Source organism: Acanthaster planci, unplaced genomic scaffold (genome assembly GCF_054643075.1).
Source record: "Acanthaster planci isolate LZ-2023a unplaced genomic scaffold, COTS_SCS Contig75, whole genome shotgun sequence".
In the NCBI taxonomy this organism is placed as follows: Eukaryota; Metazoa; Echinodermata; class Asteroidea; order Valvatida; family Acanthasteridae; genus Acanthaster; species Acanthaster planci.
This window is the reverse complement of record NW_028257697.1, coordinates 33,396-59,309: the sequence shown is the minus strand read 5'-3', so window position 1 is coordinate 59,309 and position 25,914 is coordinate 33,396. Positions and strand designations below refer to the sequence as shown.

The following is a 25,914-nucleotide window of genomic DNA, read 5'->3' as shown; positions in this document are numbered from 1 at the left end:
TAAAAAATCACACACTTATGCTTACTATGTACAACGGCCATGTGATTTCCATATCGTCCATTCCTGTAAGTGTACAGTTCTTCGAACGAGGCTAAATGGAAATCCTACAAAAATAGACTGCTTGGCATACTTTTCTTCAGTTGCCAGTTTGCCTTCAAAATCAAACATGGCGGCGTCAAACCAAGCAGTGACTTTGTTGGCCATCAACAAAGACACAACTCATTTTTGTGTTCAGAGCACAGGCCTTGATGCGTTTTATCAATACATAGCTTCATTGGCAGTGTCACGAAAAAACGTATGCAAATTTGTCAGTTTGAAAGCTACTCCGCTTGTCACATTTTTACGCCCTCAAGCGGTGGATTTTGTACATAATTTTGTCTCCATTTAAAAAACATCTGGCGTTTAAGTCATGGTCTAAACAATACTTTATCGTGACTGTCAGAGCTTCATGCGCCAGAAAGGACTTGCACATGTGTTTAAATGGCTTGGTTTAACATTCAAGCAGTATCAAAAAGCGAACTAAACTCAAATGAAAATACAGCGATTTGCTACCTATCCTTTCCAAACGCAAACATTCAGCCTCACCATTGTAAGTTCGTGTCTGAATTACTTGGCTGCGGTTGGCATTACGCACAAGTTTATGCTTGTGGCTGCGGCCAGTTTCCATAGAGACGTGTGCTATTTCAAGCCGCAGTCAAGTAACACGGACCTTAAATGCCAAGTGTAATCAAATACCTGTATGTTGGTATTAGTACAGTTAGTGTCGGGGCTATGTGCCATTTTAATGACGTCAATTCTTTGGCTTGTCTTATAGACTAATCCGATAAGACGCCCAAACTAGACTGCGGTGGCACCGCACTCACTCGCACATTCTTCAGTTTGACGCGTGCGTGCATTTAGCAAATCACAACACCCTTTTGGTCGAAGAGATATGAAACGCGCGCGTACCACCTGTCAACGAGCGTTGTGCCACCACAGTAATGGCTTCTAATTCTGCTGGTCGAATTACACCATAGGACTGCTATAGCCTGTAATATATTCATGTCAAGGTGCTTGAGAAACCTCATCTCCAAATCCCTCGTAACCAAAGCTCGCAAAACCTTGCGGTTGTGAAGTAACCTCAAACCATGGGAAAAAAATCACACCATAGACCTGCTCAGCGCACAATGGCTACACGATTCGTACAAACTGTAACATTCGAAACCGAGTCACAACCCATAAGACAACATTAGAACCTTCATAAAACTGAGTCACAAGTAGACCGTCATAAAATCAATGATGCATTGCCTACATTGCTTTTTTAACCATCAGAACATTAATGTTAACACCGTGGATACCTCAAATCACGATTCTCAACAACAAAACCAAATTATGCTTGAAATCGTAAGGCATGAATCATTCTTTGCAAAATTACAATATTCATGTTCAATATACGTGTTACGTATTTACAGTTTGAGTACGACACGTGAAACAGCGTTTGGTCCAATGTTACATAGTTATAACAGAGACAATGACGACCATCGCTTAAAATGACTTTGTCAGGCGTATACATAATTAAGTGATTATTATTATTTACCGAAAATGGGTCACTTGGGAGACATTCCCATAGGAATGTGCACAAAATTTTTCAAACTTTACCGTCCCATAATTCAATATTCCCTAATCCGATCTTAACCAAACTTTGCATGTTTTCCTTTCAGACCCTAATCTATCATCTCTCAAAACGTGTACAATAAAAATTATGACCGATGTCTCCCTAATGTTAAAAAATTTACCACAAAATGTCTCCCAAGTGACCTATTTGGAAATATTTTGTTTACAGAATGCAAAAAAAAAATTATTACTTCATATTCATAGCCCACTCGATGGATTCATATTAAGAGGTCAGTGCTGAGCCATACCACCGTTGTGTCATTTACTTTGCTAAACGAAGGCGGTGTAGGATTTTTGTCACGACCACTGTTGTTGCCGTGTGCGTTACCCGCTTATTTTGCTGAAGTGTGCGTATTACACAACACTTCAAGAAAAAAGGTGCAGGCAGTCTAATGTTAATGATACCCACTCTTTTTCAGACGAGGTTAACTGGTGGAATATGTGGGTATGATTGTGACAATATTGATGCACAAAGATGTCCCGAATGTTGTGTAACATTTTGATGCCAGAGTTAGCTTCAACCCGCAGTCTCGGGTATCTCGACTTTCAGCCACTCGAAATCATGGCGACAAAGAAAGCGCACCGTAGAAGCGTCAAGTTCACTTTTGGGACGGAAGCAGCGCAGCCGACACCACTCGGTATCTTTAAACAGCATTCCTTTCGACTGGCCTGTACTGAAATCCCCCAGACATGGCGTCAAGACCTCGCAAATTTTGTGTAGTGGCAGGGTATAGATTGGGCACAGTTAATGTAATTAACCTTGGTAGAAACAGGCCAGACGACAATTTTGCTTTTAGCTCAATTTAAGCAAGTATTGGTAGACAAGGTAAGAGACCAGGGAACAGCACTCTGGTAATGTTGCTTTTTGTCGGGAAAGAAAGGGCATAGGTGTAAGTGTGACAAAACCCTGCGTGAAGTCGTCTAGGCTGTTTAAAGTTAAGAGCCACCTTCAAAAATGGCTGAGGGCAAGTGGCAATGGGCTATAGCATTGTGGAAACTTCATTCCACACCTAAATTTGGTACGTAACGCCCTAATTTCCTTATATGGACTTAAGTTACACATTCGATTTGTCACTAAACAATTTAGATTTTTGTCTCCGTGGTAAAAGAGCAAGTAAATAGTTTTCCGTCTTACTAATTATTAAAACTGTTTAAAAAAACAACAACAAACATACAAAAAACAAAAACAAAAAGATTGGAAGCATCGCAAAACGAGTCCGTTACACAAACCTCACACAAAAAGACATTCCGTCGGGTAACGTTTCATTGACGCCGTCTTATTTCTCAATTTTCCTTAACGCTATTTTTGGCAAAACCGACCGCTTATTGCGAATAAGAAACTATACAGGCGAATGAAAACGGTTGCATTAAAAGACAGGTTCACTTGAAAAAAAAAAGATCATTATGACCAATTGAGACTCAATGCTCACACGTGTACAGATCCGTTTTTCGTTTCGGGCTATCTGTCAATGATAGGTGTCTCATCATCCGCTTCCCATTGTCGATCCCAACAGAAGTCGCAGCGAGTCAGTGTGAGCCTCATTTAATTAACCCACAACCTTCGATGCTTGGATGACAAATCGTTTTCGTCACTGTCGGTTAATTTCGAGAGTGTTTTTGTGATCTTTTGTCTTTTCTCTTGTAGGTTGTTCAACCTTTCCACTGCGTGTCATTTTGCGCTAGTAAAAACACACGTGTGGGATTGTGACGGGCCTTCTTTAGCGTAGCTCTTCTGCGGACTGTGCAATTGAAATTATGGGAACTTTTTAAAACAATAATTATTTTCCACGCTAACCTCATAAAATCATTCATCTTCTTCCCTTCACAACCGAAGATTTCTTGCTTTAACTAACATCTCTACAGCACCTATAACCACGCACTGCTATTCCATTTCACTTTTAATGTAAATGTCACCTACAAAGGGGTGGAGCTTAAGGGGGATGGCACACACACAATAATATACCAGGCAAGATATGGGACGGAGGGGTACCCCCCTTACCTGTCCAATCCCTATATACACTCAAGACTATTGTTACCTAACACATCCCCTCTAGAATTCTGTAAAGAATTCCTGAGATTCCGATCAAACAATGACCAACCAAAACGGGGGGGAGTCTCTCCGCCCTATATCTTGCTTCAAATGTTCAATAAGGGAAGGTCATATAGCTTTGATTTCGGTACAAGGTTGACTGTAAAGGGAGATGCCCCAGAGCATCTCGCGTGTGTCTTCTGTTAACGCTAGCGATTTGGCAAACACTGCATTTACAACTGAGCACAATTTCCTCTGACATTTTCTCTCGACTATCTCAATGACTTCTGGTTGTCTTTTCACAGCCACTTCTCCCCCAACTCACCGTCAGCAGATGTAATTCCACCGAGACCCACAGAACAGCGCAGTATTAAATGTTGCCGGCCATTCTCGACCGTTCAAACATACCCTTTCATTCCTCACCCACGCCACTTCCTCACTTCCCTGACTTCGTTTCTCTGCCATTCGCTGCGCACGTCTCTGGTGACTCCTTTTCTCGCTTCTCTTCCCTCTTGCAATGCACTTACACTTGCAATGACGATCTACTGCCACCTTCTGGCCAATCTTGGTTTATTTGTGTGAGACACGGAGCCGTATCAAAAGTAAACGGTTGGTCGAGGGGCCAATCACATTTATACAAATCGCGGTAAGGGTTCTCCTTTCACGACTCCATTTCAGAACATGTCACTCTTTGGGTCTGGTCTTTCCATCGCTCCGTTGGTTCTAAATTCGTCCCTTGAAACATTCGTGTTCACCGTGAATGACGAATTCTCCGACCATCGATATCATTCTCATTCAGTCGTCCCCTACTTCGATTCTCTTACCTTTCTCTGCATAATTTCAACATGAGCCAGACCTTTGCCGCCACAGCCTGTTTCTCGCTCATCACTTTTGGGGAGGGTATTCTCATTTCCTCCGTTGTTTCCTTCTCCGATCTCCCTCTTTTTTTGTAATCGGCAGCTCCTCTCTCGATCACCTGGGAAAATCTAACCTTCCACATTCTTATCTGTCATACTTATCATCGTATCAATTTTGCCCATCCAAGCCCTATTTTCACAATCGCAACACCTGTCTTCGACCATCGTCTGCCTCCTTTAATCCATACCTGTCCTCGATTTCACTTCCACCCTTCTATTTCTTTTCTGCCTTCCTTCATTCACACATCAACTCTCAACATTTCTCTCGCAGGCACGATTCTTTCAGGACATGTTACGAAAGGGATCTCTCCCCCTATAAAATCGATCTACAACCACGCCCACTCTTTCAAAACAGCAACTCACTAGGCGAGCAGTCCAATTCTGACACATGCGCTCTCTAACCTTCTGTCTCCACTAAATACTTTCCATCAAATAAAAACCTTCCTTTCTTAATCTCCCAGTTGTACACCAATCAATTTCCATCGATGTCGTCAACAATCAAGACTTTTTTCTCGTTGCAAAAATCCTTTTTCCCTTCAACTTCTTTCAGTCTCATACCCTTAGATTACCGAACTCCTTAAGACTTTCAACTCTTCCACTCGTTTTCCTTTTAATATCTATGATAGTTTTTCTCTCCGTTTGCAAACTTATTTTCTACTGATTGTAAGGACCGCATCCATACAGAGTATTGGTAAATAACAAGGGGCAAAATCAAGGCAGATTAATGCTGCCATGGGTAAATATTATTTGATGGATCGCTACTGCCGGGGTGCATGGGAGGTACAGCGAATCTCTGCACCATCAGCTGTTGAGATTAACCGTCTGTGACCATGGGCCATATACGTGATTGTGATCAAGCAACTCGGCTTTAAAAAATGGCTGCCAGTGCTGCTGATAATGTGTACCTTATGAAACTGCGTTTAGCATTAATGTCCATTTCATTCCGACGGGCAAAGCTTAATTTAGTTTTTTTATTTCATAGGAAAAGGCGACAGTTTCTTGCAAATGGCCACTCCAAACATTCAGCGATAGGGTCAACTTGAGTGAAATCACGTGATATAGTCCTCCATGATCTCACGCTAAACTGACAGTTAGGGGGGCCTATACGAATGTATTTCTACTACTGTACTACAACGTCGTTAATTTTCTCCATGGGACTATTCTGAAAGTATCTCGTTTTTTTTCCCGGGACATATAAAAATCGAGGTTGTGGGAGAAACCAGTATCTGAACTTTTTTTTTAAAATTCTTGGATTTTAATCATGCACTAGGCTGTAAGCGTTCTCATTATACCCAGCAAGATATGGGACGGAGGGGTAACCCCCCCCTTACATGCCCAGGCCTTATACACACTGTAGACTATTATTACCTAACAAATCCCCTTAGATGTCTGTGAAGAATTCCTGAGATTCCGATCAAACAATGACCAACGCAAAGGTGTGTGTGTGTGGGGGGGTGCTTTCCGTCCCATATCTTGCTTCATATGTAGCTCTATATGTGTAGCTCAGCGTAAAAACGTTAACGTTACTTGAGAATACTTTTCATCCGATCTGGACAATGAGGCGTCTCGTTTGGAGAGTATTGTCTCTCGTGCACGGCAGTAGGTTGGTCACTTTAGAAAAGCAGGTGGGATTTTTTTTAATAAAGCCCCCCCCCCGAGTCTGGCAAACAACGAAAGGAGAGGAACACTTTTAAGGATTCGTTTTGCACGGATGGGATTTCCGTATTTGCATTCCGCATAAAGCATCGAAGTCTGCCAAGTGGTATCCACGGTATTGATGGGGCGAGAGCCCATTGTTCGCATCGCGTCAACCTGGCATCAGACTGTTGATCATCGCGCCTACTGAACTGAGTTGTTTGGCTCCGCGAATACCCCTTGCAAAAGCCCCTTGTTACATTTTTTTTTCATTTCGACAGCCCACTGATAAATGGTATGGTTATTGATCCAAATGCAGCAAGGTATGAGACGGAGAGAACCCCCCCTGCTTTGTGTTGGTCATTGTCTCGCAGGAATCTGGGGAATTCCTTTCAGACATCTTGGGGGGATGTGTTAAGTAACAATAGTCTGGAATGTGTACAGGGATTGGACATGTTGGGGGGGGTACCCCTCGGTCTCATTTCTTGCTGGGTATATATTGATCCGTGGCTTGATGCCAGGTGTGGAGGTAAGCGATCGTGATGCACTTCTGAGCCAAATGGCAAGAAAAAGCCTAGAATATGAATGAGATTTCTCAAGAACTGCTGTTAAATATCGTGTATGTGACCATAGAGCAGTAATTAATATAATTAATTATAATTCGATTAGGTAGCTATATACAGTAGAATCAACCCGGGCACTTTTAGTGTCCGTAAACACAAGCTTCATGCATATAAAAAAGACCGTGAGAGAATTGTAAAATTGTTGGGCTTTCACTCGAAGGTTCGAAATGTCTGCTCTAAACTTCAAAAATTACGTGGCGAAAATATCAATCAGGTTTTGATAACAGGGCTTCGACAGAGATACCTAATTGGTACATCAATCTTCGGAAGTCGTCTAGGTTCAAAGTGTGTGTCACGTCGGGGCATCCGTAACCATTTCTGTTGTACGCATACTTTCATTTCACCTCAAAAAATCAAATGGTAGTGCGCACCTTTTCCAGGTAATTGAAATGAACCATGTATATTTCGATTTCAAATTAGTTGAACAACAATTTTCTGCCAAATACCTTGTCAAGACCATCGCAGAGAAACCAGTACATGTACTCGCCAGCAAACCTTAATTATCTACTAGAGTGGGCGTAACCTACTATACGACAACAAAGAAAAGGGTGTATTAGATTAAAGAAAAAAAGCACTCTTGGCTAAGAACACCTTGTCAGCAAGACGTGACTCTGTCGAAGATATACTCCATTCGCGTCACACTCGTCGGCGTTACCTTGTCGGGATCTTGGTCGACTTGGTGGTTTGTTGTGGCCCGTCGGCCGTTGGTGTACGCCACACTGCTCTCGATGCTACTGCGGGGGCTGTTTGAGTTCAACAATCCCGCTTTACGCTCCTGGATTTTCTTTATGATGAAGTTCAGGCCTAGGAGCCTCTTGAACGCCACGCGGAAGTCCCGGTTGAAGATGCTGTAGATGATGGGGTTGAGGGTGGAGTTGAAGTACCCCAGCCAGGTCAGGGTACTGAGGAGGGCCGGCGGCGGGTCGCACCGCCCGCCGCACATGGGCGAGATGATGTTAAGCAAGAAGAACGGCACCCAGCAGAATAGGAACACCCCCATGATGATGCCAAGGGTGACAGCCGCCTTGTGGTCCGAGGCGGCCTGGTTGCCGTGGCAGGAGGAGTCCGGGTTGTCGATCTTGCCCAGCCGGCCCATGCGAGCGTTCTGCACCCGCTCCCGGACCGCGCTGAAAATGCGGGTGTAGATGGCGATCATCACCACGCAGGGCAGGAAGAAGCTGATGGTGGACGACACTACCGCGTAGGTCGGGTTCAGATCCAGCACACAGCTGATGAACGGGTTGCTCTCCACCAGCACTGCGGCCGGAGTCGGCGGCGGGGTGGTGGAGGCTTTGGCCGGGGCGCCAAACTCCTTGTGGAGGCCCAGTTGGATGGGTAAGAACGACACCAAGGCGGACATAATCCAGACCATGGCTATGGCCAAGAGGGCTCGCTTGTTGGTTATCCATCGGTAATAGGCAAATGGTTTCTTGATGTGCAAGTAGCGATCCACGCTTATTGCGCATATATTCAAGATGGAAGCGGTGCTGAACATGACGTCGAAGGAAATCCACACGTCGCAAAACTCGGGACCGAAAGCCCAGTACCCGAGGAGATCGTTGGCCATACCGAACGTCATGACAAGAATGGAGACCAGTAGATCCGCCATCGCTAGCGACACGATGAAAGAGTTGCCCGTCTTCCGGAGTTTATCCTCTGTTGCTACGGCAACGCAAACCAGCACATTGCCCACGATAGACAGGATGATCAGCGTTGATAGAACCAGCGCGATGACGACGGTCTCGGCCACCGTCAGATGAACGGTAACTTCGGCCGATGACTGGTTGGTGGGCCAGCCCTGGAGTTGGTAGCCGGAACTGCTGGCCACCCCGACAGTGTTCCTCGAGTATTCCCCGTCCGACAAGTTATATCCAAGGCCGTCTCCGAGCAGGGAGGTGTTGGCGAGACTATCGGACCGATTTCCGGTCTCCACTGCCCCCAGAATCGACGGAGGTGTCGACCGCAGTTGCATATTTCCCGAGTGCACATTCAGCGAGGACTGTTTCCGATGGCTGCTAATTTTGAAGTCTCTCGAAGACTATTTTACACTTGAAGAAATTCTGAACATGCGCAATTTTAAAACCGAGTCGTGCTGGTACCACCTGCCTTGATCGGCATCTTAAAAATAGATCACACGATCACATTGCACCCCTAAATATACATGTTAACAGCTGAAAATAAAGCAACCCGTGCGCATCGGCGTTCCATAATGTTACAATTGGCGACAGACGTTGGAAGAATGTGTAAAGGACACTGAGCGAAGTTGTTCCCGACTCACGTTGCTCGACAGAGAATACGAGGGCCGAGTTTGTCACACGGCAGACAGACAGCCTTTGGAACACCTGGTGACGTGCCAGCGTGCCGAGCGGGTAGTCATCAAGCAATGAGCGTATGTTAGCGGGGGTGGTGAGATCTCCAGCTGCTTATTCTCACACTACATTAAAAAAAAAACCAAGCGCTGCGCAGTCGAGTCGAGTGGAACCGAAATGCTGGACCGCTGATTTGTTGTCGGCGTGTACGCGGTGAATTCTGGTCTTAGACTGGCTGCCCTGTCCCTGACTGCACTTTACCCCGGCTGGCCTCAGACGGGTGATGTATTGTCACGAGCAAGCGTTGGCAAGCACCGCCTCTCGCTTCGCATGCCGTTAAGGATCAATCTCGTTGGTTGGCACATCGCGGCCGACCGTGCGAGAATTCAGGCGAGATCAATACTGCCACAGTCGCGCCCCACCTGACGTGACGGAGACCGGCAACGCGCTGACGTAAAAGCATTCATCCCTTGAACATTAAAAAAGGGGCAAAAAAGAAGCGGAAGAAGCCAAACACAGGATCACCGGGCAGCCTTCGTTTTGTTCATCTCATGACTTTTTACAAAGCGCCAATCGGAATAAGAATTCTATGGCAGAGACCCAAATCTTTTGATCCGAAGCACTGACGCCTGTCACTTAATGATTGAGCCTTGCGTGAGACTTGGCCGAGCCTTCCTCCTGTCGTTTGCGAGGACGATGCCCGATGACGCACCAACTTTTGAGCCCCCACACACAGCTGTTTAGCCCGGCTAATATCCCTGTGACTTCTAATCACTTACAAAGGCGTGAAGTCAACCGTTCAGGGTAATGGGTCACCGACAATCCCTGCCCGGTGAAAAATGATGGAATAATTTCATTTCTGTTGAACGCAGTCACCTTTGGTCTTTTTGTCAAATCTGCATAATTGGAGGACGACTGCGGGAAAAATCAAGATCGGGCATGATTAAGACAGCGCTAATGCTGCCTCAACGACGAAACTAGGCCACGTAAGCATTTTGTTCCCACCAAAGCAAAACATCCATCGAGACCAACCGCTTCTCAATCAGTAGTAATGAAGTCGGGCATTGTATTGATAAAAACAGACTGTCTGGTGGATATGATGAAATCCAGGCCTAGCTACAAATTGCAGCCTAACATAGTTTGTCACTTCTTGTCTGGTAGCAATGTTCAAAAGGAACAAACGTAGTTGACAATGCTGCGTTGAAAATCACAAAAGTCATTCTTAGCCTGTTGGTCCCGTTTCCTCCATTACTAGTGCAAATAACACTGTGACTGTGTATTCCTCTACCCTAACAAATTAATTATTCAGGACACCAACTGAAAAGAAATGATTTTTAAGAGCACGACATTAAATTTATGGAGAATCAGCCTTTTTACTGCCGAAAAAGCTTTGTCCGTCAAAATGCGCCTTTGGACGGAGAATAAAAGACTTTCAAATTTGTGAACTAAAACAACGGCGACATTGACACAATTCACCGGAATTCACCCTCAATCTCACTATTTAATACAACTGGGGAAAAGCGGCAGAAAGACCATGCCATTTGTGGTTACAAGACAGAAAGGCAGGAAATAAATATTTTTGCAGAGGCATGGCTATTTCGTTCAAAATAAACAAAATAAACATCTGCATTCTGCCTTCAAGCAGAAGTTATATCATGCCGCTACAAGCCAGCATATAAAACCGTAAGAGGGCGCCCTGTGTGAAACATGGGACATGCGCCGTACGCTTTCTTCCTTCTTTGGGACGTGATTTGGTATTAAAAGACTGGCATAGGATGAATGGCACAGATATCATCGTTTCAAGCCTCATGGATAATCCATTACCTATTTCATTCCATTCAACACCCTACCCTTGGAGAGTACAACACAGATATAAATAATTTTTCTACTGAATATTAACATCAACATAAATCATCTCTGAAAAAGGTTCACGGTCGTACATCAAGCGTAAGATTTATAAGCTCGTGAAAATTTATGAAAAAGAAAGAGAGGGTACTTATTAATGCATGTCTGTCACAACTTAAAATATTCACGAAGTGACGTAGCTACCGGTCAGCACCCTAAGAAAAAATCGTTCTTGAACAAGTCACTCTTGGTTTATCATTACAAATAGGCCTACTAGTCTTAATTAAGGTATAGCTATACAGACCCATTAAATTGACATAAATGGAAACAAAAACAATATCAGTATTTGCTACAACCTTTAATTTACACCTTCTTTCAGTGAAATATTTGTAATTACTTTTTTACACATTTTTCACTAGTTATACCTCAACCCTTTTTCTGTGCGCAATTGTAATTTTGTTTTATTCAGTGAACACGACTATATACATCATACCAAAGTTTTCAATTACTAGTTTCCTAAAAAGGATACACTAAAATCTAAGTTATCGATAGTTCATTGCAAAAAACCCTTCTCATGTCCTGCAGCTGTAGACACTTTGGGGCATATGCAATAAACAATAGCAGAAATTTAAAATGGGGGGGGGGCACTTCACCAAATTAATGAAATCGATGGACGTCTTCCTCCGTTGTATACTTTTCTATAAAGCAGTGTTCAGTGATTACTTTTGGTGTAGGCAGAGGCGTGCTATGTGGCGGTGTGTCTCCTAATAATTATTCCTCTGCCGATTTAATAAAAAAAAGTGGCTTGGATTCGCGCGAGGTTAACCACTCTCCCCCCGAGAGGGGGAGGGGGGAAGGAGACGGTGTCGTGCATTTTAATAAACATTGGCGAAGTGTTATAGGGTATCGGCAAGCCCCCTGGATCAATCCCGTTTAGATACTTGGGGAGGGACTGCGGATACAGCGCACTAGTAGATTATTTTTCCTGAGTGGTGCCGAGGGGAAGGTGGCAAGTGGGCCCGTTTTGGTTTACCTCCCCAGCGCGGCATGCGGCCCGTTCGATTGATGGGAATGACACGTTGATCGGAATACTAACGGGCACCCAATTTGGAAGCGATGGTCCAACCAAAATTCCGGAAGACTTATAAACTTCTGGGATCTAAAACAGGTCCAGATTTCTGTGGAAACTGATGGATACCAACTTCTTTTTCCACAAACATAATTTTGATGACTGTCTTTGTAACTTCATAATGTTGCGTTCTACATTCAAGTGTAATATCAAATCAACTACGTCAACTTTAGCTTTGGAATTTCTTCGTTAAAATCTTCGTGGAAGAGGTATAGAAAACTCTCCTTTTCAGCTCTTTAAAATAGTGGCTTTGCTTCCAAATTCGTCGATCCCTTAGGAAAATCCGGCAAAGCCTGAGGACGAAACAATGTACGTAGCCTCCCGGATAACAAGCGCCTTTTGGTGTGTTGGTCGGTGTCCACTTCAACCTAGACCCTAAAAACATCAAATTAATAGAAATCCCCCCAATTATCCCTCCAGACTTCATTTGAATACCTTCCGAGGACTACAACACCTTGCCATAGCTTTGTACTTTTTATTGTGGGAAATCGTCTTCATTTGAAGCAGGTGATGCAACGGTCGAATTGTCGAGATTTCATCGTTCTATAAAATAAAAATCAAATGGAACATTAAATTTGGATGGCAAAGTTTTGTCTTGTGTATCGCATCATTATTCAATATCCAACGCGCCTGTGTTTTGGTAATTCTTCAGTAGGGATGAGGGAAATTGCAAGCCTAAGTATAGAGGCCGGGGGAGAGGCTCCACATGTAACACAGGCACTCACGGCAACAATTTAATCTGATCGATAATTTCTAATTCCCCAAATTCATTGCAAGTGGTCGAGCGGTTCTTGTTCTACCCGAGATTCACGTTGCTCCACCCACTCTGTAGACTCTGCCTAAAATCATCTCACGTTTTCGCTTTTGGGGGGCTCAAACTGATTGACTTGTACTGGCGTGTTTGCCTCCCCCCCCGCCGCTCGATCGTTGGGGTTGTCATATTATTGTTCCAGCCCCCATTCAACGTCTTGGCTTTGTCTCTATGTCTTCTTTTCATTACCCACGGTCTCGTGGCCAAAGACGCATCGCAGAGAGACACAATTAAGGTCCCAAACATTTTCGGTTACTTCTAACAAGCAGCGAATATCAAGTGGCGGAGGGGATCCTTTCTGGGCCAATCGATTTTTGGCTTGTGGGGGGTGTAATCGACCCCCCTTACAGGACCGTCAACACACTGCTGGCCGCGGCCCAGATCAATGGCGCGTTTCAGTAATTGGGTTTTCGAATCGGCGACATGGGTAAAGTTGGCGTTTTATAGACGCCCCTCGTGTGTTTTTTTTCTATTCTTCTCGCTCGGCTAGTCTGGCCGCGGGCCTTTGTGAACTTACATGCGACATTGTGTATAAAGCCCGCCAACCAACGGCCATGTTAATGAGCACCTCCTTCCGTTCAGCGCAGAGACTCCTCCAGGGGATATTCCTACCCGCGATACGTTAAAGGCAATATCGGGTTTGGGTAATGTAGGCCTCCATCATTTCGAGAACTTCAAGATGAGGACTGAAAATCTACGACGATTGATGCTAATGGTTTCGCAGAAAAGAAGGCTGCTCATCTTCCATGACAGTATCCGGGAAGGGAAATTCAACCTGATTGAGTACAGATTTAACCACAGAAAAAATTGAGAACTTTTCATTAAATCGTTGTCAAAAATTATAACAGAAGCCATCATTTGCATTCAAACCCGAAATAACTGAAAGCAGTAGGCTGACAAAGTGCGTGTGACTCGAGCTGATTAGTTTTGCCTGTAAAAAAAATGAAAACAAATATTATCGAACCTTTCTACTCAGTGTTGAATTCAAAACTCTTGCCAAACGATGAACCAACACCAATGGTATGAGACATTCCAGAAACAAACTCTGCGGAAAGCCTGCGAAACTATAAACAACTCCATCCACAACAAAAAATTCTTGAATTGCTATGGCTACGTGCACGCGAGCTGATTTCGCTTGCAGACCCCCCCCCGCACACACACACACTCATCTCGGCGCTAGTTTGAGTACACGACAAGTCACGATGATATATAGCCCCAGGCTTATTTCCACATAGAGTTCAAGCATTTCGATCTCATCAGACAGCCTAGATATGACCAAGATTACAAATAATTCTGGAGGAAGTTCGTGCGTGCTTTCCTCATGGAATTCTTCAAAATAGCCATGTTTATTGCCGTGAACGACGAAGGATTCACTTCCTACTTGACTAATAAGTCTTCACTGGTTGGTGATGGATTTAAAAAAAAAAAAAAATTATACATTAATCTATAACTCTATAAAATAAACCATGGAGCTGAACAGCCTTCAAGTTAATTGCCTTGTTCCGTTTTTTACAGAAAAGATAAACTACCGGTACATTCAGCTGAAATCAATCCCAAATCTTCACTTAAATGGTTTATCCCATCGGGCGCTTCCTTCATGCATTTTTATGCCCAGAGGTTTTTTGCCCTACCAGGATACTCAAAGTCAGCGATAAGCATAGAAACAGTGTACAGATAAGACGTTACGTTGCTGAGTATTAACTTTGATTAAAAAAGTATAGAACTGTCGGATATTTATGAAAACAGATTGCTTTCAAGTCTGTTAAACTTCAAATGCGCCGACTGATCGAGTTTAATGACAAAATTGGGGTGGCTGCAACGGCACCGTGAGTGCACGAATTTTGTAATTGAATCTGTGCTCCATCAAAAGCTGACTTGCCAGCCCTGCTGTCTGATTTTCAGCGCTATAGAGTAGTGACTGTACAAAGCATCCAACTGGCACACACGGTGCTTCAATCCATGATCTCATCTCATCCATTACTGTAGCCAATCAAAAATCGTCACTCCGGGTCAAACTTTTTCCAATTGAAAAAAAAATTCACGCGTGCACGTCCCATAAGTCACGCGAAAAAGCTCGATAGAGCGCCCTCAATTAATGCAATTAACAGCGTCCTCTGTTGACAAAGTAAATAGCTCCACAGTAGCCCCCCCTCCCCGTTTACGGTGCACTCCGTGCATGACGTCACCACATGAAACTCACGCTGCACCGCGAAAACCCACTTTCAGAACACGGACAGACACACTACAAACAACACGTGAGGCCGGGTGCAGTGCGTGGCACGCGTGCATGTGTGCAGTACACACATGTACACTGGGCACTGTATCATGAAGAAATTAGTCTTCGAGGAATTGCTGGCACACCTACGTGATGACATTGATGGAGCATGGAGTAAGTACAATGGATTTTACAATTATACTTGTAATTCCACACTTTACAGGAATAAAGTTCATAGGCCTTGGGCCTACATGTAGTTCTTCAGTTGAGAGCATCATGGAGGAAGGTGAGAGCATGAAGGAAGGATCACAGAGACCATGGAAAATGGAAAAGACCATGTTGAGACCAGTAAACATGTAAATATAGGACTGGGGTCAGCCATGGAGGAATGTCTACACTCACTGGCTACAGTACATGAGCATGGCCCATCTCTGTAAAAATGACCTGAGGAACTGTAGTAGGCCTATACTATCTGACTTTAGGCCTATGCCCACTGAGATTTTGCACACATCTTGCAAATCGTTTCTTGTGTGCATCACACAGTGCACATGCAGCAACAGCTAGCCAAGAGCCAGCATAGCCAAGCTAGTTCCGCAAGTCATTTCGACTATTTCAGGAGGTGGCATTGTTTAACCATAACCTGTCACAGCTAGCAAAGCACTTGGTCTGATGGTATCAATCCAGTCACACAGCTCAGAGGCCACTCGTGCGATAATAACAAGATTCCGCCCCCTTCTCGATATATGAACAAACTGACCTTGCTAAATTGGCCATTGGCCCGTGCACTGTGCCTGTGATGCACATAGATTGCTCAGTACATTGTGATTGTTGGGAGGAAAACAGGAGATATGTGAGTAAACCCTCCAATTGTTCAAAATAAGATTGTTCTTAAAGTCTAAAAACCGGTGTTAATTACACAGTTTTCAAGAGCTATATACATGTAGATACCTTTAGGTTGCTCTCATGTGAAAATTTGATTGAAAAAGTTGAATTTTCTTCACCGGTCATGATACCTCAAAGGCAGGATTAAAAAAACAGATAGCATTGCAATCCCGTATAAACAAACATGGCCGCAAGTCACACAGATTAGTGACTTTAGAACATCCTGTAGGCATACACCACAGTTCCTGGGGTAAACCTAAACATGGCCAATATCTTTTCTGCATCAATCATGTTCTTATTCGCAGCCTGGGCCTGTCACCTAGCACAGATTGGACGGCACTTTTTGGTCTTTTCAGTTAGGGCTATGTACATGTGTACGCGCAATTTGTGAAGGCGCAATTTTCCTAGCAACAGAGGCTCCTCTGGTGGGAACTGCACCACAGGAGACTATGAAGTACACGCATCACTGGTGCCACTACCAGTAAATGAACTCTCCCCACCAACATGCATGACATGGCTCTTTTTGACCAATGAGGGGGTGCTTCTGCTCAAGGCGGATAGACCTACATGTGCATTTCAGAAAGAATTCCATGATGCTTGATGATGTACACTTATCTGGGCTTTTCTTCCCACCTCTAAGACTGAACATGTCTTCATTGTCTTCTTCACTCATTATCATCCTGTAATTGGCATTAAAGGCGGTGTTGGATGATCAGATAAATAAATAAACAAAATAAATGTAGATGTAATATAGATCGGGTTTGACACCCTTTGCACAAATGGACCATGGAGGAAGAAACCTTATGACACTGGTCAGGAATGTTCAAGTGTTTTCTAAGTGAATAGCAGCAACATTTTCACTGCTAAATTTTGACCTTTTAGGACACTTTTTTCAAATTGCTTTGAGATGGTTGGTATTACCTACCGGGTATACTAATAGTGACCACTGGCCACCGTAGGGAAATGTTACTGCCATCAGTAATGGATTTCTTTCCGTACTTGTAGGCCTATATCTCGACTAACATCGAGGATATTAAGTAATCATGCCATTGCATCTTGACTGTGTTCCCTCATGTGGCGCACTTGAAAAAATCACCAGAAACCCCATTTAAACATTTGAGAAGTTCTGTAAACTTGATGATTTCTATTATTACCTCAATTTACATACACTTAAACAAAAGTTTGTCCGGAACTATTTTTAATTTTTGGGTAGGTTTAGTAGGAAGGACTGAAGGAAAAAAATTGGAAAATTGAGCCAAAATAACAATTTCATTGGAAAGTTGTCGTGGGTTAGTAAAATCAGGAGTTTTGAATTAGAGTAGTAGGAGTTTGATGACATTTCACTTACTTTGAAATTTGAGGTAAAAATGTTGCTCCGGCAAGGCACTGGAGGCAAAAAATCAAATTGCGCCAAACTTAGGGGGCGTGCAGGTAGGGGGCTTCAACAATAAATGAAGGATGTTGCTGTGACAACTGTAAAAGCTGAAGGGATGCATTTCGGTTTTTTGTTTTTATTGTAGGAGGAAGTCATTAAGAGAAGATGATGGAGCAAGGAGTGGCCAATGAGTGGGCAGCATCAGTGGAGAGCACAGAACCCGAGTAAGTTCCTTCCCAGCACCAGATTATTCAATGACGAGCTGGATTGAGAAAGTGACCTTTATTCCTGCAAGTTTACTCATTTTCTTCCGTACTGTCTTAATGCCAACCTTCCCAAATCCTTCAAAATCCAACAGGAGTTTTGTGGAAGATTGAGGAAGGTAGAGCCCATCCCACCCTCTTTGAATTCAAATGGGACTTGATGTGTCTGTAGAATTTTGGAGAATGTATCATTCTGGGGAGGATTTTTTAGTATTCGGAAAGGTTTCCAGGATCCAGGTTATTCCAGGTCTTTCTTTGCTGTCCTTACGTCTTGCTGCTTAAATAATCATTGCTTTGTTCACACTTTGTCAGCTCTGACAAGTTTGGCCTTACAGAACATGATGAAGATGATTCTGATGTTAGCCGTAGCACAGACAGTGAAGGTAAGTACATGTACTTTGTCCAAAGAGGCCCTAGCTATCAGAAACAAAATGAACAATTCTATACAAAACCTTTGTACTGTGACCTCCTTCGTCCGACAAATTCAACAATGCGATGCAGCTTTCCTCTAAGGAAAGATACTGCTTACATTTATGATCATTTTTTCAATTTTTTATGATGAAGTCACTACGCTGTTTTCAATGCTGAAGTTAAGACCAAGAGTCAGTGATGGCATCAGTATTTTATCTCCTTTTTGTTCTTCTCAAGAACTGGGCTCAAGAGAGACTCAAGTTCCAGTGAGGACCCAAGTGACAGCCACTCTGACAGTGGATGAAGAAAACAGCAGGTAAAAAAGCTGTCACTCGTCAGTCATATTTGCCAACTGTGAAGAAATCAAATTTTGCAGGTAGATTTGGCCCTGGTACTTCCTAACGTCTTAACCCTAGAAGAGCTTGGTTACATTGGACCACCTCACAGCCGGCGGCAATCCCCCAAGAATTGGGCTTTTCAATGCTGACATTTTTTATAAACTTCTCATGCATGACTTTCCTTCTCAATACAAGTATTGAAGTTTTATCTCAATCTGTCATATGATTTGACAGTCACTTGGAAGTTTGGAATGGCAGCAGAAAGTATGCATTCTTGGTTGACTTCTGTCAAAAAAAAGGTGCTGTGCGAGAACGGTATGTTGGATTTTCACGAAAATGGTGTCAGAATGACCAAAAAGGGTTATTAAACAAAAAAACGCCAGAAGGCTTCTGGAAAATATGCTCCTTGATAATATTGGAAAATATTTTAAAAGGTAGTAGATTCCCTTCCCCCAGCTCCTTAGGGTAAAATTCAGAGGTTCTTCAAGAAATTTCCACTCACCCAGCCTGTTACACCCTGCACCCCCCAGCACTGTATAGTTTCATGGATTTAACAGCGACCCACAGTAAGAGTCTATGTGGTGATGGGTTGAAACGTAGATGTTTTGCTCATTTTTGGAACAAAATGTTATTGTTCCAGTGTGACTGAAAAACCCTAGGTTTTTTGTCATTTTTCCATGTGTTTAGATTTGGGAAGGCCTCCTTGCCAGGTGAATGCACTGCCATGGCTGCCGATATGATTGTTGAGGGTAGCTAGCGTCATGGCGGACTGACCGATGATATCTCCAAAGTGAAGAGGCAGGTTACATCATAAGTAGGACAGGTAAGAGTTCTGTGTTTCATATCATTGCTGGCTTTCTGCAAGGATGAATCTGGGAAAGGGGGAGGGGCCAATTGGGGTCATGACCAAAACAGGAGTAGAAATGGCTGTCATTTGAAAAAAATGAAAGGATCTTTTTGGCCCATTTAATTTCCCTTCTTTTGAAAAGTGAAAATGTAGCCTAGCCTCTCAAGCAACTGTAAAAATAAAAAAGTATTTTGCCCCAGAATCAGGTTTGTCCCCCCTCCCCAAAAACAAATTGGGTCCTGGATCCACCCTTGGGTGCTTGTGGCTAGCTGTTAGGGCAACCCTGACCCAGGGATGGTTGTGTGCATTGTGTCAACCAAGCAAGACGATAGGGATGAGGTTAAACCCTTGTAACCAGGGCAAGCTAGTTGAATGCACTCACTACACTGGAATTCTTCACATTTTCCTGGCCTAAAGTTCCTTGTTGTAAACACTTTAACAGTATTATCAGTCACCATCCAAAATTTCTGGTTTGCATCCAACTCAACACACTTGTGCACACTGTTGAAATATTTCTGCCCACACTTTTGGGATCAATCGTTTTCTGTAGGAGCTTTTGGTCCATAGATATTTTTGGTTTGTGGTCTTCCCTGATTGATGTTACAGTATTACTGTAAAACAGCGCCCTCACTTGTTAGGAAAAGGGAAAGGCAGTTTTAAGTGTTTCAAAATTGCACTTTTTGATTCACGGAACCCTAAAGGGATGTCTGGAAAAATATTTTTAACAAAGAGTACAAATCACAAATGCTTTCAGAAGTAATGGGTCGGCAGTGTCTAAGGAATCCTCGTCATAGTTCATATTCTGACATGAAAATGGATGGAAAGCAATAGGCAGAACAGTTTTTATGAAATAAAAGGTGTAAAAACGAGGAGCGTACAAGGATCTTATAATTTCTGAAGAAATGTCTCAATTTCTGCTGCAACTTAGTTCCTTTTGTGATTAATTTCTTCCCCAGACCTCGTCATATGAAAGCAGTGGGTATGCCCCAGGAGAAGCAGACCATGATGCTGATGAGAAGAGCGCCCTCGCCTTCAACCTGGAGAGAAGGAAGATGGAGGACAAGATCCTATGGGACTTCACAGAGAATGTCAAGGCAGGAAGTAACTCAGATGCCAGTCCTCGCCTCCATCACTGAGGAGGAACAGTTTCCAGGATTGCATGAGGGATCCTCACCAGAATCTTAGGCACTGATTCACAAAAAGGCAAGGAATGGACTCAGTCTTCTCAGAGATGCAGTTCCTTGCTTCCACCTTAGCGACGGAGCAAGTCTATCTGCATTTGTACACTACTCAAAGGATCAAAGGATCAAACGTAGTGATTAATAATTGAAACATATGGTATTCACATCGCAAAAAATGAGCGTCATTCTATTTGACTATTTTTCTGGCATCAAAACAAGAAACTTCCGCTACAGAGTATTGAAGTCTCATGATCAACGATACTGAAAAAACTTTGGTCAGCGCCTTGTCCAGGTCCTTTCAATTCTGAAAATGATGCATAAAAATTGGGTTTTAACCAAGTAATGTGAGGGCGCTATTTATGAGTTAGAATGGTATCGTGGTAACGTCAGGGTGCTGTTTATGAGTTACAATGATATCGCGGTAATGTGAGGGCACTGCTTATGAGTTGGAATGATATCGTGGTAATGTGAGGGTGCTGTTTATGAGTGTATTCTGGTAATGTGAGGGTACTATTGTGATTTTGATCACAGAAATGAAGCACTTTGAAGATGTCTCTCAGCATGAACAAATTACATGTAACTGTTGAAACCCTTTTATTCAGTAAAATAATGCAATGTCTGACTTGTATCTGTTTGCAAATCTTCCTCCAAATCACATATTTTTATAATTATCTGTAAAAATGATGATTGATACCAAAAAATCAAATATGTGGTTGTCAGGACATTAAAAAAAAAGCTTCACAGTTTTCCAAAACCTAAACATAAAATGGTAAGAGGTCCAATATTCCAGTCATTATATCTCAAAATGTCCTCAAGTGAGACACATACATGTACATCATTTTACTACAATAGGGTTGTATAGCACTGGCCAGTCTCATGTCATTGCCCCCCCCCCAACTCTCTAAGACACTCCCAGTCTCTCACCCCCTTGCCTCAGAGTCATCCCATCTTTAATTTATGCGCACAGAGAGTGAAAGGTGGCCATTTTGAAGTTGCGCAATACCTGAGCAATACACATCACCTAATGCTTTTTGACCCTTCCAGCTAATTGGGCTCTGAAACGCAACAAACCAATTGCATTGTCTCACATTCTATGGTGCTCAACCAAGCATGAACATGAGCTTCAGTGTACGATAAGTAAAGTCAATGAGGTACACACCTGGCTGAAATTTTCAGAGACAGATGTCTGATCCTTTTCATTTTTCGAGTAGAATATATTGGTGTCTAGTTCAATGCTGCTATAATGAACAGGGCAGGGTCCATACACAATGCCTGGTGTAGCATGCCTCCCCAACTATTGCGATTTCATTGGTACTGTTCCAGTCATCTCATTTCATAGGCTTAAAATTCAAAATGTTCTGATTTTCATAAAAAAAGGGGGAAAAGTCCTGGCAAAAGAGGGCGCTATTTGCAGAAAAAGCGGGTGCCATTTCGTATGTTGAAATTTCAGTTGTTACACATACATGTGTGTGTTCTTGTTGGTGTAAAACAGATTCTCTTGTGCGGCTGCTTGTTTTGCTATGGGCTCATAACATGGCCGTTCCAATTTCGGAGTTTATTGACATCTTAAATTTTGAGTCACTGTCATCAGTCCTAAATTTTTTTCTTTCATTTGAAACAAATTTGTGATGTCCAGTAAAAGTGCACAGAGAATTTGGGAGCCAAGAGGCATGTTCCGTATACCACATTGTTCAGTATAGTGACGTTGTACTGTACTTACATCCAAATTATTTATAACTTAAGAGGTACTTTGTAAATTGAATAGACAATTGGTCAGTTTGCTTTTGAAGAAAGACTTTTGTTCGCCTTTAATTTTTTTCTTTACATTGTAATGCATTGACTCATATTAATGCACATTTTAAAATATTCATGTTTACATATAAGTTATAAAAGATGCTATACATGTACTTCAAAATTTGCAAATAATGACCATTTGGAAAGACTCTAGACATTTTGATATTACTTCTTTTGAGGACTAAAAGCTTGTAACTCTTGCATGCCTTTTAAAAATTGAATGGTCTTCCCATTCCGGCAGCCATAATACCAGCACTGTTCAGTCAACCCAGTGGCTGTTCTGAACCTCACTTTTAACAAGTTTGCCCCCCCGAACAGAGATATTGACAAATGGGAAGAACGACCGACATGGGACTGGGTAGCTCAGTTGGTAGAGCACTGGTACGGTGTTCCCGAGGTTGCAGGTTGAAATCCCACTCCAGTCAATTTCTTTGTTCATTCCTTGGTTTTTCCTGGGACAAAATTCTGTGTGCATTTGTATTTTCCAAGTTGTACATCCACATTGCCAGAGCATTAGAAAAAAGTCTTTCACTTAAAATTATCACAAAACTGCAAGTTGCACATTATTGGCTCAGTGTTGAAAGGTCATTACTGCAAAAATGTAATTTTTGAAAACACTCTAAGGCCCTTACTCTGCACAAAAACTATATGATTTAAACAGTTCTTGATTTTTAATTTTTGTTTGCAGCCAACATGTTTAAATTTTAACCAATTCTGTTTCCCGAATTGTCTGAAACAATTTTTCACTAAACACCTTTTAGTGCATTCCTAAGGACCTTTTAGCACTGACATGAAATTTGTTTCATTTGAAAATATTACCTTGCAAAAATGCCTTGTGTGTATATAAAACAATCACCATTTATTGCTATGACCAGTGAATTTCTATTTGCAAGTGTAATAAATGCTCATTTATTTAAAACTAGCCCAACTTGTTTGTACATGTATATCTATTTGTAAAACTGTAGTACTTTGCCTTGTGACCCTTCTCCTAATCTGGACCATTTTATACTGCCAGAGTTTAAGGTGCATCTGTTTTTCATCTTTAGATTTTACATTACAGCCTCATCCTGCATGGAAGCCCTGGCAGTCTTAAACATCTTCCAAGCTCCTTATATAAAGTTCCCTCTTCGAGCCTTTTAGTCTCAATCTTATATGGGCTACAATAAACCCAACAGCAACATGAAACATTAAGAAGCTATGTCCTTCAACCCCATGGGATCCTTAGAGTTCAAATACTGATAGTCCCAAGCCCTCAGCCATCCACTCTACCCTTCCTATCAGCTCTCAGACTTACAGCCCCTAGGACTTCCACCCTTGCCCATATCCAGTGTACAGTTTGGCAAAAAAATATTCTAAGTCCAAACAATGGAAGGTTTAAGATTTAGAAACGAGCACAGTTTTTCAAGAAAGTGCCGTGGCATAGTGGTTAAGGACACTAACTGCTATGCACAAGGACCTGGGTTCAATCCCAGGTGGGCATGCACAATTTTGTTAAAAAACTTAGTAAAAAAAAAAAAAAAAAAAAAAAAAACTTCCTTTTCCGGGGACCCCGGGGTTTGAACCGGGGTCCCCTGGCCTGGCAGCGAGCAAGCTAACCACCAGGCCACAGGCCTCTTGATAGATATAATTTCGGAACATATATTTAAAGGTTAGGATTGCGCAACTTCAAAAAAGGTCAGAGGGCACAGACATTTGCATGCATTTAAATAACAAAACAGAAATTTCAATACGTTAAAAGCCAGAGAATACACAAAATATTCAGACCTTGCATGCGTTTCAGTAAATTTTAGGTCAAACATAAATTTGCAAACCTTTCTAAATTTATACTTCCAAATGCTCAGTTTTACAATGTATATCACGTAGGTGTCACTAAAAATTCAACTGTGTTGGTTGAAACCTGAACACATAACTTGGAGAAACATTCTGCTAGGATTGAAAAGTCAGGTCCTCTGAATTTTTTAGTTTAGAGACTATTTCACATTTGACGATATTTTGCTATAAACATTAAAATTTGTCAGCTTTTCTGGATGAGTGGGGGCGCTACTACTAGACTGTGATTTAAATCAGGGAATTTAGGCAGTGTTCAGTTCTTTTTTTCCTCTTTCCATTACCACTGTGCCATTAAGGCAGTGTTCAGTTCTTTTTTTCTCTTTCCATTACCACTGTGCCATTAAGGCAGTGCTCAGTTCTTTTTTCCTCTTTCCATTACCACTGTGCCATTAAGGCAGTGTTCAGTTCTTTTTTCCTCTTTCCATTACCACTGTGCCATTAAGGCAGTGTTCAGTTCTTTTTTCCTCTTTCCATTACCACTGTGCCATTAAGGCAGTGTTCAGTTCTTTTTTCCTCTTTCCATTACCACTGTGCCATTAAGGCAGTGTTCAGTTCTTTTTTCCTCTTTCCATTACCACTGTGCCATTAAGGCAGTGTTCAGTTCTTTTTTTCCTCTTTCCATTACCACTGTGCCATTAAGGCAGTGTTCAGTTCTTTTTTTCCTCTTTCCATTACCACTGTGCCATTAAGGCAGTGTACAGTTCTTTTTTCCTCTTTCCATTACCATTGTGCCATTAAGGCAGTGTATAGTTCTTTTTTCCTCTTTCCATTACCACTGTACCATTAAGGCAGTGTCCAGTCCTTTTTTCCTCTTTCCATTACCACTGTGCCATTAAGCCAGTGTTCAGTTCTTTTTTTCCTCTTTCCATTACCACTGTGCCATTAAGGCAGTGTTCAGTTCTTTTTTCCTCTTTCCATTACCACTGTGCCATTAAGGAAGCGTTCAGTTCTTTTTTTCCTCTTTCCATTACCACTGTGCCATTAAGGCAGTGTTCAGTTCTTTTTTTCTCTTTCCATTACCACTGTGCCATTAAGGCAGTGTTCAGTTCTTTTTTTCTCTTTCCATTACCACTGTGCCATTAAGGCAGTGTCCAGTTCTTTTTTCCTCTTTCCATTACCACTGTACCATTAAGGCAGTGTCCAGTCCTTTTTTCCTCTTTCCATTACCACTGTGCCATTAAGGCAGTGTTCAGTTCTTTTTTCCTCTTTCCATTACCACTGTGCCATTAAGGCAGTGTTCAGTTCCTTTTTCCTCTTTCCATTACCACTGTGCCATTAAGGCTGTGTTCAGTTCCTTTTTCCTCTTTCCATTACCATTGTGCCATTAAGGCAGTGTTCAGTTCTTTTTTCCTCTTTCCATTACCACTGTGCCATTAAGGCAGTGTTCAGTTCCTTTTTCCTCTTTCCATTACCATTGTGCCATTAAGGCAGTGTTCAGTTCTTTTTTTCCTCTGTCCATTTCCATTGTGCCATTAAGGTAGTGTTCAGTTCCTTTTTCCTCTTTCCATTACTACTGTGCCATTAAGGCAGTGTTCAGTTCTTGTTTCCTCTTTCCATTACCACTGTGCCATTAAGGTAGTGTTCAGTTCTTTTTTCCTCTTTCCATTACCACTGTGCCATTAAGGCAGTGTTCAGTTCTTTTTTTCCTCTTACCACTGTGCCATTAAGGCAGAGTTCAGTTCTTTTTTCCTCTGTCCATTTCCATTGTGCCATTAAGGTAGTGTTCAGTTCCTTTTTCCTCTTTCCATTACTACTGTGCCATTAAGGCAGTGTTCAGTTCTTGTTTCCTCTTTCCATTACCACTGTGCCATTAAGGTAGTGTTCAGT

General features: G+C 42.5%; 1 protein-coding gene and 1 long non-coding RNA gene across 2 annotated transcripts; one reads left to right on the top strand and one right to left on the bottom strand.

The window, feature by feature from the left end:
• Positions 1-937: 937 nt before the first annotated feature.
• LOC110983410 (dopamine receptor 1-like) lies at positions 938-9,327 on the bottom strand. The gene has a single exon (XM_087132067.1). The coding sequence runs from the start codon at positions 8,827-8,829 to the stop codon at positions 7,453-7,455; it is 1,377 nt and encodes a 458-aa protein (XP_086988193.1). The 5' UTR covers positions 8,830-9,327; the 3' UTR covers positions 938-7,452.
• Positions 9,328-15,120: 5,793 nt separating this feature from the next.
• Positions 15,121-23,179, top strand: LOC110983411 (uncharacterized). The gene is made up of 6 exons (XR_015424004.1): positions 15,121-15,340; positions 17,569-17,647; positions 17,999-18,069; positions 18,335-18,413; positions 19,123-19,258; positions 20,239-23,179. It is a non-coding gene; the product is annotated as an uncharacterized LOC110983411 (long non-coding RNA).
• Positions 23,180-25,914: the final 2,735 nt, after the last annotated feature.